At 37.2% G+C, this 19056-nt stretch overlaps 1 protein-coding gene across 1 annotated transcript in view; it reads left to right on the top strand.

Annotated features, from left to right (window-relative positions):
- wnk2 (WNK lysine deficient protein kinase 2) overlaps positions 1-19056 on the top strand; it is a 162372-nt gene that overhangs the window by 64272 nt on the left and 79044 nt on the right. The window contains exons 5-10 of the mRNA XM_072280381.1: positions 8452-8540; positions 10080-10299; positions 12179-12455; positions 15026-15222; positions 18531-18653; positions 18773-18811. Of these exons, the coding sequence (XP_072136482.1) occupies positions 8452-8540; positions 10080-10299; positions 12179-12455; positions 15026-15222; positions 18531-18653; positions 18773-18811 (945 nt within the window). The remainder of the gene's footprint in view (positions 1-8451; positions 8541-10079; positions 10300-12178; positions 12456-15025; positions 15223-18530; positions 18654-18772; positions 18812-19056) is intronic.

Here is a 19056-nt window from a genome sequence, read left to right as displayed (position 1 = left end):
CATTAGAAAGAGACAGGATGGCTAAGGTTGACTGGGTGCATTTACCTCCAAGTCTGGGTGTATACAGTGGGAAGCATTTAAAGGGGAAATATCAATAGTTCTTCCTCTTGGGATAAAAACCAAGGGTGACGGGCTCAGAGAACCTTGGATGTTAAAAGTTATTGGAGGTTGGATAAATGGTTAAAAAGGAAACAAAAGGATCTAAAGACAAGCAAGGCCATCAGGAGTATTGTGTAGGGAGAAGCTTAAGAAGGAAGTTAGGAAGGCAGAGAAGGGCAGTAAGATATCACTATAAGAAAGGATCAAAGTTAAACTGAAGACATTTGTAGTATACTAAGGACAAAGGAATAACCATAGAAAGATAAAGGTCCATTTGCCACAGCTATGCTGTGTATGGAATCAGCAGGCATGGGAGCATTTCTAAATACTTTTCATCAGTATTTATTAAGCAAATTGAATTTGTAGTTGGAAAATTTAGAGAAGGTAATCTTGAAAGTCTGGTATCAGTCTCAATCAATAAAAGAGTTGGTACTTATTGCATGAGCCAGTCTTAAAATTCAATAAATTCCCTGGGCAGGATAGGATCTATCCCAGACTGCTGTGGGAGGTAAGGGAAGAGAATGCTGGGGATTTAACTGATTATTAAGCTGACCACAAGAGGTTCCTGTTGACTGGAGGGCAGGTGAAAATGCTTGGCAGTTTGTATACCTGTGAGCCTAACCAGTAGTAGGGTAATTATTGGAGAAAATGCTGAAGAGCAGGATTAATGATCATTTGGAACAAGAGAGTCTAATCCGTATTGGCCAACATTTCTTTAAGGGCAGATCTTATCTGGTCGATTTGATTGAATTTTAGATGAGGTATCCAAGGGTATTGATGATGTCAGAGCAGGACACGTAATTTACTTGGACTTTGATAAAATTCTCCAGGGAAAACTGGTCCAATATGTTGTAATTTAAGAGGTTCAGTGAAATTTGGCAAACTGGATACGAATTTGGAGAAAGACTGATGGTAGAGGATTGTTTTTCACCTGTGAACTCTAGTTCTAGTCTCACCCAACCTCAGTGGAAAAAGTCTGTTGCACTTACCCTATCAATACACACTCTCTCCGTAATTTTGTATACCTTGATTAAGTTTCCTCTCGTTCCCCTATGCTCCAAGGCCAAAAGTCCTAACCTATTCAGCCTTTCTCTATGACTTAGGTCCTCAAGTTCTGGCAACATCCTTTTAAATTTTCTCTGTACTCTTTCAATCTTACAAATATTTGTCCTGTAAGTAAGTGACAAAACTGCAAATAATACTGCAAATTAGGTTTGACCAATATCTTATACGACTTCAACATAATATCCCAACTCCTGTACTTAATATTCTGGTTTATGAAGGCCAATGTGCCAAAAGTTCTTTTTATATCCTTTTGTACCTGTGACACCACTGTTCCTAGATCCCTTTGTTCTGCCACACTTCTCAGTGCCCTATCCTTCACTGTGTAAGTCCTACCAAAGTACAACACCTCAGCATTAAATTCCATCTGCCATTTTTCAACCCATTTTTCCAGCTGATTCTTGATAGCTTTCCTTGCTGTCCACTATGTCCCCAGTCTTGGTATCATCTGTAAATTTGCTGATCCAGTTTATCGCATTATCATCCAAATCATTAATATAAATGACAAACAACAGACCCAGCTCTGATCCCTGTGGCACACCTCTTGTCATAGGCCTTTTGTCACAGAGAGGCAACCATCTACTACCACTCTCTGGTTTCTCCATCTAAGCTAATGTTGAATCCAATTTACTACTTCGTCCAGAATTCCAAATGATTGAACCTTCCAGAACAGCCTCCCTTGTGGGACTTTGTCATAGGCCTTGCCAAAGTACATGTTGAACTCCATTGTAGATGATGTCCACTGTCATCTTCAACTTTCTTGGTAACCTTCTAGAAAATCTCTATAAGATTAGTTAGACATAATCTATCACATACAAAGCCTTTTGACTATCACTAATTAGACCTTATCTATCCAAATACTTACACCCACTTATTAGGGTGGTTAAATCCCCAGGGCCTAACAAGGTATCCCCTCAGATCTTGTAGAAGGCTAGTGCAGAATATTTGAATGCCTTCCAATAACTGAATAGTACCAAGTTAGGCTCATTGGCCTACAATTTCCTAGCTTATTTGTGGATTCTTTCTTGAACATCAGAACAATATTAGCTGTCCTCTAGTCCTCCAGGACCTCAGTAAAAGTTAGGAAGTTATACTGTAAATTTCTCTGCCAGGGCCACTGCAATTTCTGCACTAGCCTTTGCAATGTCTGAGGGAATATCTTGTCAGGCCTTCGGGATTTATCCATCCTAATTTGCCTCGACATCAGTCACTTCGTCTTCTGTAATCTGGATACAGTCTGTGACCTCACTACTGTTTTGCCTTGGTTCTATGGACTTTGTCCTGAGTAAATACAGATGCAAAAATCTACTTAACATCTCCCCCATCGCCATTCAGCTCCATATGTAGGTGACCACACTGATCTTCAAGTGGACCAATTTTGTGTCTTACTATTCCTTTGTCTTAATATATCTGCCAGAGTCCTTGGAGTTCTCCTTCACCTTGTCTACAGAACAACCTTGCGCTTTCCTTTAGCCCTCCTGATTTTTCTCAAATATTCCATTGCTTTTCTTATCCTCAAGTGCTTCATTTGCTTCTTCCTGCCTATGCTTGGTAAGCTACCTCCTTTTTCTTAACAAGGGCTCCAATACTCCTCAAAATCCAAGGCCCTCTAAATCTGTTAGCCTTGCCTTTTACTTTAACAGGAACACACAAACTTTGCTCTCTCAATATTTCACTTTTGAAAGCCTCCCACTTAACAAGCATCCCTTTGCCAGCAAACAACCTTTCTCAGTTCACACCTTCCAGATCCTTTCTGATGCCATCAGAATTGGCCTTTCTTCAATTTAGAATCTCAACCTGAGATCCAGTCCTATTCTTCTCCATAATCATCTTGAAACTAATGGAATTATAATCACTAGATTCAGTAGTCCCCTAAAATCACCTACTATCACAACCTTATTTTTCTTGCAACTGTCTGCTATCTCTTTATAAATTTGCCCTGCTAAATCCAGCTGATTTTTGAGATGTCTATAAATATAATCCCATTTATATGGTCATCCGTTTCTTATGCAATAGTTCCACACATTTAGCCTTAGTAGACGAGCCCACCCACACCCCTCCCCACCACCACCGCCACCACCACTGTCTGCCCTGTCTGAGCCGTGCTGTGATATTTTCCCTGACGGGTATTGCTCTTTAATACATTCCCCTCTATCATCTCTAAAACGACAGAACCCTGATATTGAGCTGCCAGTCCTGTCCCTCCTTTAACCAAGTGTCACAAATGGCTGCGATATCATAATTCCGTGTGTTGATCCATGCTCTAAGCTCATTTGCCTTAACCTACAATACTTAATTCATTATAATAGAGGCAACTCAGGTAATTAGTTCTACCATGCTCACTCAACCTTTAAATTGCTGTCTTTGTATGCAGGTTTAATATCTCTCCACAACCATTCACCAAGCTCTGGCACTACAGTTCTTATCCCCCTGCAAATCTAGTTTAAGCTTCCTGGAACAGCATTAGCAAATATTTCCACATGGATATTTGTTTTCCCTCCACTTTAGGTGGAGAACGTCCTGGTTGTACAGGTCCCACCTATCCTGGAAGAGCTTAATGATCCAAACATCTGAAGCCTGCCCTCCTGCATCATCTCTTTAGCCACATGTTAAACTGCATTATCTTCATATTTATAGCCTCACTAGCACATGGCACAGATAACTATCCTGGGATTGCCCTCCTGGAGGTCCTGTCCTTCAAATTAATACCTCATTCCCTGAGCTCAATTTGTAGGACCTTGTCACCCTAATTGCTTGTGTAATTGGTACCAACAGGGGGCTTATCCTTCCTCAATCCAAGGTGTTCCTGATCCTAGCATCTGGGAGGCAACGTATCATTTGGGAATCCTATTCTCATTCATAGGACCTCCTGTCTGTTCCCCTAACCATTGAGCCCCTATCACTACTGCTCACCTCTTCTCCTGCCTTCTGTGTCACAGAGCCAGAGACATGATTGCTGTGGCTTTCCTTTGCTAGGTCTTCCCACCCCAACAGTATTCAAAGTGGTATACCTGTTACTTTGGGGAATGGCTGCAGGGGTACTCTACCCTATCCCTTTCCCTATTCTAAAAATCCGTTGTTGTGACTACCCTCCTGACATTCTGTCACCTTCTCGGATGAGCTGAAGGTCATCCAGCTACAACTCCAGTTCCCTAATACAGTCTGTAAGAAGCTCTACCAAATACACTTCTCACAAATTTGTAATAAGGGAGACTGAAGATCACCAGCTGTCGCACATTTTGCATGAAGAGCACACCACTTACTTGGGATCCATTCTCACTACTCTAGATTGTCATCAATAAAGAAAGAAAGAGAGAAACTTGACAAAAACCCCAAAAAGCCTCTTCTTGCCTGAAATGGAGAAGGTTGAGGATATGATCCAGGTATTTAAAATTGTAGGGTATAGGTAGGGTAGACTGCAGGAAACTGCCCTCATATCACAGGCAGACAAAACAAGTGTTGATTTTCGTTGTGGGGGGGGGGGGAGGGTGGAGATATGAAGCGGATCTTTTTTTGCTCAGAGCAGTGAGTACCTGGAACATACTGCTAGAGACAGTGGTTGAAGCATGGTCGTTGACACCATTTAATGTGTGTACTTGAATTACTTTGGCATGGAATATTATGGGCTGGAAAATGGAATTAGTGCGTAAGGGTGCCTAATTGGTCAATGTGGCTGTGTGGCTTAATGACCTGTTTTCATGTTGAATGACTAATTTTCTATTGAATCTTCTTTCACCAGCTTTCAAAAATTGAACTCTCTTACATAAAATATTTTTCTTTGCTGTGGGGAGTAAAGGAGGAGGGAAAATCCTCATGTTACATTTAGTTCTCTTGTTCTTTATTTTAAGTCAGGGTTCGTAATTACTAAAGCTATTTCTTTATCAGTCTTTCAAAACATTCCTGTCTTTGGGGGAAAAAAAATAAACATTTTCTTTGCTGAAGAGGGCAGCCTAAATCTCTATAATTGAAAATCTCTTAGTTCATCTCTTTTATGCACTTCTTAATACCTTAAATTGAGGTGTTCAAAAGGAAACCAAGATACTAACATTTAATGCAAAGCATTAATCATTGTTCTATACAAATTCAAAATAGCTTCTTCTTTTATATATTATTCATAAATCATCATTATGTTATGAGGTGACTAGAGACAGAATGACCCATCAAATCTGTGCCCTTAGCAGAGAAATTTATTTGCTCCTGTGTCCCATAACTGCAAATTTTCTCATTTGTTCCTATCATATTCCTTTTTGAAGATATTGATTTTGTTTCTACTAGAATTTCAAATCATAATTTCTGCAGTTATTTTTTTTTACCCCTTCTGTCTTCCATGTCCTTGTTTAAATCTATGATCCCTATTCATTGAGTCTCTCCTAAATGATACAACTTCACAATCTAAACAAATCACATTTGTATCATCCTTTTGGGATCCTCACGTACAGGGAAAGCAATATTGTTTTCTCCAGCAGAATCTTATAGATGAAATTCTTAATATAGGGAACCATTCTAAGTAAACATTTCTGCATTCTCTCTAGGGCTCTACTAAAATCAGGTGATTAGAATTAGACTCTACTTTTGTCATGGTCTCCCATGAGTTTTCTACAGGTACAACATGGAAACAGAAACGGTGGGTGAAATTTTTGGATATGATGCTTCCAGTCCATGCTGGGTGTAGTCTTTGGTTCCCATTTTCTTTTGGGGCAAAGCCAGTGGTGACAAGGAAGATAAGGGAATATGAAAAAAACAAAATGTGTATGATACTTTTCAGGGGAGAAATGGGGAAAGCATAATAATTTTGAAGGAAGTATACAGGCAAATATCATCTGTTTTTCTGCAAATCTGCATTTTATATGCAACCAAGTTGAATATCAGGAGTTGCTTTCTGAAAAGAACAGCAATTGGTATTTGAAATTAGTTTTTTCAGCGTGCTTCTAAGTATGCAGGAACTTTTATCTTGAGATGTAGACCAACAGCACTATTGATGCATCTATCTGTAGAATTACAAACTTCTGATCTAAGAGTTGTTGCTGTGATGTAGTTGACTTGTTAGATATGTGCCCTTGTTTTGCAAAGTTTTTATTTGCAATGATGACCAATCCTTGATGTTGGAGGATAGGGAGGTCACCTATTAATGGCATTTGAACTTTTGGGTGTAGCTGTGTCCAGAATGATAGCTATGTGGAAGTAGACTACTGTTTATATAGACCATTGATATAAGTACCCATTGAATCAAACTGCAGTCTTTTGACATAATTGAATATATTGTCTGAATGTTAATCCTAAATACAAATTCAAGTTTGTCATCCTGTTGTGTATACATGTTTACTGGTAAATGAAACGGTGTTCCTCCATAGCAAGATGCACAACATGGTACATGTAACTCATACACAACACACAAAGTAATATTGCCACAAGTAAGTTAAATAATAAAACATATTCCAGAAGATTGACATTTTGTATACGGTGCATTTACAACAGAAGTTTAAAAAGTAAACAGTTCCTGGTGCTTTGTAAGTTATGAGACCTGGGTGGTGGCAGGCAGTTCAGAAGTCTCAAAGACTAGGGAAGAAGCTGTTTCCTTTCCTAAATGTCCTTGATCTAATACACGGTACCTCCTGCCTGATGGTAGGGAGTCAAAGAGATGGTGGGATTGATGGGAAGGATCTGTGACATTGGTAAGAGCACTCCATACAGCACTCCTGATAAATATCTTGGATGACCCTTCTCAAGAGGTGGAGATACTGAAGTGTTTTCTTGACTAAAGAGGTGTTGAGGGATTAGATGAAATCATCCATTATGCACATTTATGCCCATTCCCAGCTACTTGGTGCTCCTAACAGAGGAGCCATTTATGTGCAGTGAGGAGTGGTTAGCCTGCACCTTCCTAAAGTTCACAATTAGTTTTGTCCACATTGAGACTTGAGCTGTGCTTAGACCATACTACAAGCCACTTTACCTCCTCTTTGTATACCATCTCATCCTTATTGTTGATGATGCCAACTGTTGTTGTATCATCAGTGAACATGATGATTTGGTTTGAGCTGGATCTAACAGTGCAGTCATTCATCAGCAGCATGAACAGCATATTGTTGATGTATATCATATGATATAGTTCAAGGGTTATCAATCAACCTAAAGAGGTTTGGTGAGAATCAATAGCATATGCCCTTGCGTTTATTGACCCAGGGGAAAAATCATGACTTTCGTGGCAAGACTTTAAGAAAATTGAGGGACATGAGATATATTAGTACTGATAAGTTCAAGGCCAGCCATGGTTAGTTTGACTGTTTCAGAAAGCATGCAAATTTGTGAGAAGTTGTTCTTGTTGGGGTGGGGTGGGGGACAACATTTTCCAAAGGAACTGAAACAAGTCAAAAAAGGAAGCTTGTTTATTGCAATGAATCTAGTTTCACGGTGAGTATATTAATTTCAGTACAAGCAATTCTTAATTTACAAAGATATTATATTCCAGGGAACTATCTTTCAAACAAAAAAAAATCATGAATTGAAATTAGATCAAGAGATGAAGAATTGGTATCAATAAACCCCCCCCCCCCATCAAATAAAAATTGATCTGAAAGCTTGTTTTAGCCACAAATCTTAAATGTTAATTAAATGAACATAATGTGCCCTTTCAACATACTTAAGAGTACCACCAAGTGACCTATAAGATCCTGGTGGTTTTTGAAAGAACAATCACATCCCCTTGTAGAAGAATCTAGATCACTGTCAAGACTTGCCCATTTTTAAGATCGTGCAAAGCCATGAGTCTTTGGTACTCTTCTTCAAAGGCAAACAAAAGCAGGATCATCCCTGAGGCACATTCCTATTGAGCAAGGTAGTCAAAGGATGCCACAAGGTAGCAAAGGGCTCCAGGATTTTTGTAGCTCTTACATTTTCCAAGAAAACAATATAGTGTGCATGAGTGAAACAGATTCTGGAGTTATTTGCACATTGGGAATACGTTTATCAAACTAGTTTTAGCAGATGTTTATTTAACACTTCTAGTTAACAAAATATTCTTCTGAAGTTCCATGTAGTTTGAGATCAATAAATAAAAATAAATGCATTTTAGAAAAACTTCAGTGAATTGTTAATGGTAATGATATTAAAAATGAGTTGAATGCAATTTGGAAATCCAGACAATGATAAAGGATCTACAGTTTTGAATGTCTGCTTTTTGAAATTTGTGCTAATCTTGGGTAGTAATCTTAAAAGCTTTAAATATCATTTCTGCAAGCCCGTACAATTAAAGTCTCTAAGTTGGTTCAACTTTGTGTTCTAAATTTTTAGGGAGTAAAACCAGCAAGTTTTGGCAAAGTTACAGACCCAGAAATAAAAGAGATCATTGGAGAATGCATCTGCCAAAATAAAGAAGAAAGGTTTGTAACAAAATCAGGACAAGAGTGTATAGTTTCCTAGAAATGATAAATGATTATTGAGCCCTTTGCAATAAATGTTCTTCAGCTGGTTATCAGCAAGTCCTTGATTTAGCTTACAAGATGTACTTATTTTCTTTATGTTATTAAAGAACACTATATTGTATTCCAGATACATAGGTGCAATGCATCATGGATTTTTAGGACTAATCATTTGTACAGTATATATTTTTTAAAAAAACCTGGTTTGACAAATTCAGATTTCATTTTAGACTTTTGTTAATTGTTTAGTTATTTGTATATGTATTAAGTTTAGTTAAGTGGTTTATTCTCATACCATACCTGTTGATGGGTCATTGCAAGAAACATCCATTGTTTATTTATTTCCATAGATGCTGCTTAATCTGTTGAGTTCCTCCAGCATTTTGTGTGTGTCGTGCTGGATTTCCAGCATCTGCAGAATCTCTTGCATTCATAATCTCTACACTTGTTCCAGTTTAATGATGTTTTTCATGTAATGGGTGACCAAAGCAGTGTCACCAATGTCTTGTACAACTGCAACATAATGTCCCAAATACTATACTCAGCACCCTGACTGATGACTGCTAACATACCAAGCACTTTCTTCACCACCCTGTCTAACTGTGGTGCTGCTTTCAGTGAACTAAGTACTTGTACTCCAAGATCCCTCTGTTGGACAACAACTTATTCTCCATAGTATAAGCCCTACCTAGTCCAAGCTGTGCATTCACTTTCAAGGACTCTACAGCTCATGTCCTCACTATTATTTATTTACTTATTATTTTGTTTTGTATTTGCATAGTTTGTCTTCTGCACATTGGTTGTTTATCAGTCTTAGTGTGATTTTTCATTGATTCTATTGTATTTCTCTGTTCTATTGTGAATGTCTGCAATAAAATGAATCTCAGGATAGTGTACTTTGATAATAAATATACTTTAACTTCGGTTTGACTTCCCAAAAGGCAAGTTCAACGTAGATAATTTCTGATCTTGATTTAACTTGTACTAGAAACCCACAAGACTACCTACAGTACATCTGCAGACTAAATTGATTATCATTGGCCACTTACATTTATGCAAAATGTAGGCCTTGAAGGATTAAGCTGGTTCTTTTTGGATGTAAATGACACTGATAGCTTAAGATTTTAAATGTTGCTTTCTAACCTAAGAGAGAATACCTATAGTATACTAAAATAATCAAAGGCATTCCTCATTTGGTTGTTAAACAAGTGATAACCTAGCTGTTAAACTTTTTTTGATAGGTCTGTTTCTAGCTGTGTAAGTCAAACTGATGTTCTTCAGTGTCAAGATATCTTAAAGGTAGAATTTAAAATGTTGTGTTCTAAATTATTGCCCAAATCTGCTGGTTCATGCCAATGATTAAATAAAATGTGGTTGATATGAGTAAGTACTTCCCAAGACTGATGCACCTATAGCTGGAATTTATGCCAAGATAGCAGATTGTGCCCAGCACAGAAACTTTACCCATATTGAATAATTGAGTACGGAATTGTTTTCCAGATATTCTATAAAAGATCTTTTAAATCATGCCTTTTTTGCGGAGGACACTGGGGTAAGGGTTGAACTTGCTGAAGAAGATGATGGTACAAAAAATTCAATTGCAATGAGACTCTGGGTTGATGATCCTAAGAAGCTGAAAGGCAAGCCCAAAGATAATGGTGCAATTGAGTTCAGTTTTGACTTGAATAAAGAAAATCCTGACGATGTTGCACAAGAAATGGTGAGTATCATTGTTATCACAAAGCAAAGTTGTCTTAGAAATTGGAAACCTAATTTTAATTTGTATGATGGCACAACACACTAATATCCAAATGTATTTATCAATATTTTGCAATGTTGCTTCTGTTTTGCAATATATTCATCACCTGTGTCAATGTAGTATGCGTGAGGATAATTATCTTCTGATGCTGATTGAGAGGTTGAGGGTTAACCTTGCATCTAAGTGAAAGTGTTGGGATGAGAAGGTATTTAATATCAATTCTGGGTGAACAATATCTAAACTGATAACTGTATTCCCATTATTGGACTGTTTCTTCCCCACTATTATGTGCTTTTCTTTTTCTTTGTCAGTTTTGTCTGTTCTTTGTCTGATTTGGTTATCTATTCATCTTTGCTGAAATTCACTTGACTCTTGCCAATGCTTCATGACTAAGTTTGTCATCAAATCATCTGCCGTTGGATGTTTTTATGTTTCAGTTGAATATACATTGGTGAGAATATTCCTTCAAATATCTCCCATTTTTCCTGATTTTCTAATCTAGAGAAGCCCCCTTGCTCCTGCTGGGATGTAATTGTCTTTAATTTCAAAACTAGTTTGTGGTTAATCTAATGCCTTTCACAAGCTGAATCTAAACTATTATATTGAGATTACATTTCCCTAGAAGAGTCCAAACTGCAGGTGTAAAGTAGCCTGTTCCCCAATTTGGTTTCTTCTTTATCAAAGTTGCAATATCCCTTGAGAACCAAGGTTCCTTATTCCTATTCAATTTGCCTTTAATCCTGACAGGAACATACAAACTCTGCACTCTCAAAATTTCCCCTTTGAAGGCTTCCCACCTACCAATCACATCTTTGCCAGAGAACAACCTGTCCCAATCCACGCTTTTTAGATCCTTTCTCATTTCTTCAAATTTGGCCTTCTTCCAGTTCAGAACCTCAACCCTAGGACCAGATCTATCCTTGTCCATGATCAAATTGAAACTAATGGTGTTATGATCACTGGAACCAAAGTGCTCCCCTACACAGACTTCTGTCACTTGCCCTAATTCGTTTCCTAACAGGAGATCCAATATTGCATCCCCTCTAGTTGGTCCCTCTATATATTGATTTAGAAAACTTTCCTGAACACATTTTACAAACTCTAAACCATCTAGACCCCTAACAGTATGGGAGTCCCAATCAATGTATGGAAAATTAAAATCCCCTACCACCACAACTTTATGTTTCCTGCAGTTGCCTGCTATCTCTCTGCAGATTTGCTCTTCCAAGTCTCGTTGACTATTGGGTGGTCTGTAATACAATCCCACTATGTGGCCATACCTTTCCTGTTTCTCAGCTCCACCCATAAGGACTCAGTAGACAAGCCCCCTGCTTTTTTTCTATGGTTCTTTGCACATCATTGAGAAAACACTCAATGCTTTAAATATTTTAGAAAGATTCCCATCTCATCTTCCTTCGCAACTTCTACCCTTTGAGAGGAAATTTATCACAAATTTGTAGAACAGCTATTTGATTTTAAAAATATAATTTTAAGTGCTTAATGATAAGTATCTGCCAGAAATTACACATCAAGATTAACCTGCTATGGATAACAAAGGAGTGAATAGATTCACATTTCTGTAATAATACTTTGGGAAGATTCTCAATTTAATGTGAACAGCCAGACATGGTTGGTGCATAATTCTGAAATAGCCAGTTGCCTTGCCTGGCCTGCTGAGTTACTCTAGCAGCTTGTTTTTTATATTTGTTTGGAATGTGTAGGAACAATGATTTGTTTAAAATATTAAATAAATGAATATTATCCCATCAAACTTAGAGTTGAGGAGCATTAATTTGTGTACATTCCAACATTTAATACAATCATGGCATTCTGTTTGCAGATTGACTCTGGATTCTTTCAAGAATGTGATTCTAAGATTGTTGCCAAGTCAATACGGGACAGAATAGCCTTAATTAAGTGGAGAAGGGAAAGGAGTCAGCAAGTAAATGAGGCTAATGCACAAAGAGAAAAGAAGAACAGGGAGAAAAAGAAGAACTGTTTTCATCAAGTTACTGACACCCCCCATCAAGGTCAACATATCCCCTCAGAATTGGAAGAACCTGAAGCTGACCAACATGTGTGTCCAAGTCTGCTGAACAGTATTACATCCATGATGTGTAAGTGAGGTTATGTGATTGTAAATTTGAGCATGGATTAAGTTGGTGTCTTCTTAAAAGTTTTGTCTGAGATGAAAGTAATTAGGAAAATCACACTTAATGAAAAGCTGAGTACATTTTCTATAATTAAGCATGATATTTATTCTTGGTTAAGCCCCCAAATGTTATTTAAACAGTTGAGAAGATTAATGTTTCTCTCCCTTCTGCATTCCCTTTAATTACATGCCTAAACAAGATTATCGAAGAGTGACACTTGTAAATTTGACTAATAGATCTCTTTCAACTGTGAGATGTTTGTGTTTATTTAGCTGGTGTGTTTTTTAAGACAGTGTAATCTTTTTCATACAAGAGTCTTTGTAGAAATAAAACTCTGAAACTAGGTTGCATATACAAGCAGGAGATCTTAAAATGTAATAACATTTCATTAGGCCTTGTCTGCTGTTTTTTTTTCCAGTTTTTTTTCTGGTCAGTGCAAGTAATATTCGAAACAAATAGGAAGTTATGGATATTATTTAACTGTTGAGCTCTATTTCATTGGCAAATTTGGGCTCTGTTATCCAGTTTCTCTTTTGGGTAGAGACAAGCTTCATTGGAAAAACACATATAACACTTAAAATATTCAGGAATTCTTCAAACATTGCTCTGATCATTATGTGGGTACACTGTATAAACTTCTGAGCCACATAAGTTTAGGACTTCTTGCCATCAATCTTCAATTCACCAACTCTCCACTCCTATACCTTCCAACGAAGCAGTATGGTTGTATTCTCTTTCCATGCTCCTGCAGATCTCAAAATACACAGTTGCGACATGACATACCTGATAGTTATTTACTTTGTATTTCGATCCCTCTGCGGAAGGAATTCCCACGTTATTGTCATAAGTATACAACACAGAAATGGGGCTCTTTAGCCCAACTCATCCATGCCAATGAAAGATGTCTTTCTGAGTTGGTTCCATTTGCCTTCTTTTACCTATATCCCTCTAAACCTATCCAGATGTCTTTTGAAATCTGTAATTATACCCTCTGGTCTACCACTTCCTCTGACAGCTTTTTCTACAGAGGATCCCATGACCCTCTGCAGAAAATGCTGCCCCTCAAGTTCCTATTAATTGATAGGGAATTCTAGACTTTAGACACAGCAACAAAGAAGATAACATGTTTTCAAGTTAGAGTATTGTGATTTAAAGAGAAGCCTACACATGATGCATTTCAGTTCACTTGCTACCTTTGTCCCATTTAATGTAAAGGTTACAGGTTTGTTGGTGTTATTGGAACAATGTGGCAAGTAGCTTTAGTACCAAAAAATGTTAAGTGCTGCATCTTTCTGCTGTATTGTAGCTACACATTTAACTAACATGTCTTTGCAAAATTTTCATATTTTCATCCTTTGATTTTGAACCTGCCTGGCTGCTTCCTGGTTGAATGAGTTACAGTAGAACTATCAATCATCAAATAAACAGAAATACTTTCTCATGAAGGGGCTAAAAGGAAGTACTTTCAAAGGAAAGTTTCTTTGTTCTTTTACTAGGCTCTTTTTTTCTTTCCCTCTATTCTACCTATGGTTTATTAATAATCTTGGAAATTTGGCTTGCATCAATACTATAATATTATTTCAATTTCACTGCTGTTACCTGTAGGGCAATATATCAGGATATTAGAGATGACTGTATTTCTTTTTTATTGTGTATTAGGTGAGAAAAGAAGCTGTAAGCCAAAAGTATTAATCTTTAACATGTCAGTTATGAAACATTGTGCTCATTTTGCACCCAAGGATACTGAATTAAGTATTGTACACAACTTCCAAGGTAAACATTGTTACTCAACATTAGCACCGTAGCGGCTGTACTAGAGCTAATGCACATTTCTTTTCTGGTTGCAAGATTAATTTTTACTTGCATCATTAAAATGTAGAGCAGATATCAAAATGAAAGCTTGCAGTTCAGTTGAAGCTCTAAAGGTCTAATAGATTTCATAAATGGATTTTGAGTTGCATGTGAGCTCTACAACTTAATTCATTTGATTATTACTTTACTCTTTTATAACATGTTCAAGAATTGCTAGCTGTTTCAGCTACAAATAAAAATGCAGCATTTTATATAAGGAATACTGGAAAAACTGTCGACAACTACCTGCAGCCAGATAAGTGATATTAGAAATTACTTGTGCTTTCAAACTTAATGATCGCTTAACTTATTTAAACCAAAATTTTATCCCACTAGTTAGCATGGCAACTCACTTGTTCTACAGAGATAAAATTGTTTCCTCCTGTACATCAACAGTATTTGTCTGTTCAGATTGCTGTTTCTGCCCACTACTGCAACTTTTGAATTATTGTGAAAATATAGGCAGGTTTGAGCTTGCTGCTCCTTCCCGTCCCTTTTCTGCAAGTGCAATCTTAAGATAGATCTTAACTTAGTGGACATGTTTACTTTAATGCTTTGTGCCACAGAAGGTCTGTCAGCCTTTGATACAGAATGGTATGCTGTTTATATTGTTCTATTTGTATTGTAACAAATGTACAGATTTGGAAACAAATGTTGCTATTTATCAACTTTGTCTTTTAAAGCTGATAGCACTTGTGACAGTGGGCAAGGATCAACACTATATTCTGACTCCCAAAGCAGCCAGCAGAGTGTAGTTTACTCATCTGTTCATGAGCCAGTGCCCCCTGCTGTACAGCAGATCTACAGTCCACCTCAGAGTGAAATTCAAGGACCTTCCATGAACTCGCAGTCACTAGCACACTACCAGCATGCTTCTATGGTATGTTTTAAAATTTTCTGAAGTGTTACTTTAGTTTTTACTTTTGAGAACATGTCTGCACTATATAAACATTCTCCTTTCCATTTGTTGAGAGATGATATAAAATGGCATGTCTGAAACATTAACACAGCTGAATTTTATGAAAAAATGTATCTCTGATTTCTTTGACTTATCTGACTCGAAATTAGAGATGCCTAAAATAATAGGAGCTGTTATGCACAAATATCATCAACGGTGGCTAGTGTTTAGAGGTACTAACCTACTGCTTAACATCTGTTCCGAATAGTTCATTGAAGTATGAGAGCCTATTGTGGATAAATTTTAAGATTGGGTAAGGAAGGATATTTTGAGTAATTGTGATATTTTTGCAGTGACTTTGGGCTGGAAAGTGTGGAAAGAAAGTTGGAAGGAATATTCCAAAATCAAAGCTCTGCAAACCTTAAGCAATTGCATTATTGATTATATTAGTTGCAAATATCCTTGTTAGGTTTAAGTCCCAGAAATCCATTCTTTTGATTGTAATTTCCTTTTGTATTTGTAAAATATTAAGTTATATGGTTGTCTTTCTATTTTACTGTTGAAGCGAAGATGAAACTATAAGCTGAATCTTTTTAAAGTATTACCTGTATTATATGGACCCTATATTTTTCTATGCATAGTTCTACAGTATATTGGAAACAATATCCCAAGTGGCTGAAGTGTTGAAACTTGATCAAGCCATTAGGAATGCTTCTGTTAAAACCCTGCCCTGTTCAGAAATGGCAACAAACACAAGGGTGTGTCAGGAGTAGTGACCAAAAAAGAGATTTACAGATGCCTGATATATGTACAACTCTTGCTTGTGTGAAAGGGTTTTGGAGACTGTGATGGACTTGCCAGCTGCTATGGGGCATTTTCTTGGAAAAGAGTTCTACCATATTCTGGGGAGGGTCTGTAATAAGCACAATTGCAGACACAAAAGCTACTATTGAGACTTCCCCACTATTTAATGGATATAAAAGGCAAAAATGCTGAACCATTGTTTCAGGCAGTGCAAGTGACTTACCTTGCACTGTCAATTATACTATCCACAGTATGTTAGAAGATTTGAATGTGGATTGGGATGTGGATAAGCCTCCTTATTTAATATTACTCCGAGTTTATGTGTCATCCTACTATTCTGTGTCTATCATACAAAAAATTATTTTTGTGTGAAAATATGATCTCTGAAATGCCATGAAATTAAATCATCATGTGGTGGGGTTGTCTATGTGTAAAACATTGAAAGTAATATTAGTGACCCTTCTATTAAACAATATTATCAAATACTTTTCCTACTAACTGGCAGTTTTTAGAATTACACTATTTCGCCATTAAGAATATACTCTAGGTTCTTGTTCCAAATACACAACTACACAGCTGCTGGTTCTCAATAGCAATAACTCAGCTTGGGCAGAATGTAAGTACCTGTGATGTTGTTGTTAGTAACAAAAAGCATAGAGACCATATTGCTCAGTATCTGAATTGCTATAATTTGGTGTCTAATTCATATATTTATATTTCGGGATGTACTCCTTGTGATGGTGAGTTTAAAGGGTGGATCTTCTGAGTTAAAAGTTAAGGACTTGTAGAACATAGACTTAATAAAATATTTTCTTAATTGCTTGATGAACAGTTTTAATAAAGTTAAGTTTTATTAGCATGGTTAGAGCATTGCCTGATCGGTAGGAAGGAGCAAGTAGGAATAAAAGAATCTGGTTGGCTGCCAGTGACTAGTGGTCCGCAGGGGTCGGTGTTAGGATCACTTCTTTTTATGCTTTATAACAACGATTTAGATGATGGAATAGATGACTTTGTTGTCATGTTTGCAGATGATACGACTATTGATGAAGAGCAGGTAGTGTTGAAGAAACAGGAAGGCTGCAGAAGAACTTAAACAGATTAGGAAAATGGGCAAGAAAGTGGCAAATTAAATATAATGTTGGTAAATGCACGGTCATGCACACTGGTAGAAGAAATAAATGTGCAGATTATTTTCTAAATGTGGAGAAAATCCAAAAATCTGAGATGCAAAGGGACTTGGGAGTCCTTGTACCAAACACTCTAAAGGTTAACTTGTAGGTTGAATTGGTGGTGAGGAAGGTAAATGCAATGTTAGCATTCATTTCCAGAGGACTAGAACATAAGAGCAGGGATGTGATGCTGAGGCTTTATAAGGCACTGGTGAGACCTCACCTTGAGTATTGTGAACAGTTTTGGGCTCCTTATCTAAGAATATGCTTCTGAGAAGGTTCACAAGGATGATTCCAGGAATGAAAGGGTTATATGAAGCACATTTGATGGCTCTGGGCCTATACTCGCTGGAATTTAGAAGGATGAGGGAGGGGATCTCATTGAAACCTTTCAAACATTGAAAGGCCTAGACAGGAGTAGATGTGGAAAGGATGTTTCCCCATCGTGGGACGTCTAGGACAAGAGGGCACAGCCTCAGGATAGAGGAGCATCCATTTGAAACAGATGTGGAGAAATTTCTTTAGACATTTGTGGGATTTGTTACCACAGACAGCTGTGGAGGCCAGGTTGATGGGTGCATTTAAGGCAGAGGTTGATGGGTTCTTGATTGGACGTGGCATCAAAAGTTACGGGGAGAAGGCCAGAGAGTGGGGCTGAGGAGGGGAGAAAAGGATCCATGACTAAATGATGGAGCAGACCCAATTGGCCAAATGGCCTAATTCTGTTCCTATGTCTTGCGGTCTTAAGTTGTTTAAATTTCAGAACATTGGCAATGAGAGACAGTTAATACTTATAAAAAGAAATATCAAGAAATTGAACATGAAATTCATTAGCTACAGTGTTGTTATTGAACTTGAGGGCTAATATTTTGCCTGTTGGTAGTAATTTGTATTCTGTTTAATTTCAAGTTGATACTTTTGCAATGTAGCACTAAAAATTAAGAGATATTAAGTGGATAAAAATCAACTTTAGAAATGCAAAAGAGAATGATCTAAAATGCATCATGGGTGATCTACTATCATGCATTCTGTTTGCATTTTATTTGCTTTATTTGATAAGTCAGAATCTAAAAATATGAGAGAGAGACAGATGGCAAATGGAAATAAATGGTCCTAAAATCATAATAGTGTAAAGATTCAATTCCCTTGAAATTAAAAATGTTTGTTTCTTTTTAAGTCCTATAGTGTTGCACTTGACAGGATTGTTCATTATCAATAGGTATAAGAACATCACATGACAAATATAACAAAATCACTGCAGGATATTTCTCAGAAAGGAGATCCTCATTGTTAACTTTTGTTTCTGTTTATATTTAGCCCAGCTCTATGATACATATTCCTTCTATGGTTTTGCCTCCACAACCCCACCAGCTTGGCCCTCAGCAACATTACCAGCAACCAGCAGTGCTTCCTGCAATGCACATCGCCCAACCCCAGCAGGTGAGCAAGAGTGTTCTTTAGTATTAATTTATTGTCAGATTAAGGTTCATTTTACTGTTGCTCAGTTTATGAACCTTTATGCTTTCGTTGCTTCACCCATATGTTCTGATTTCTCATAGTTGGACCCTTATTTCTGCACTGCAACATACCATTTTCAGGTAGATATTCCAATTACACTATAGTTTTTATTTGGTCATTTTTAATCAGATAGCAAGGTCTTATAATTTTCTAAACCTAACTGGCAAAATTATTGGAATTATTTGCCACTTCTAGTCCTGTTTTTTTTTTAAACTGACCACCTTAACAATAATTGTCTAAGCTGTAGTTTTTCAGGATCATTTGTATTACCATAAAATAACAGGATAGATGATAAGGTAGCTGTGAACTTAATGTCGGTTGTTAT

The sequence above is a fragment of the Mobula birostris genome, chromosome 16 (assembly GCF_030028105.1).
Source record: "Mobula birostris isolate sMobBir1 chromosome 16, sMobBir1.hap1, whole genome shotgun sequence".
Taxonomy (NCBI): domain Eukaryota; kingdom Metazoa; phylum Chordata; class Chondrichthyes; order Myliobatiformes; family Myliobatidae; genus Mobula; species Mobula birostris.
This window is presented reverse-complemented; position numbering and strand designations above follow the sequence as displayed.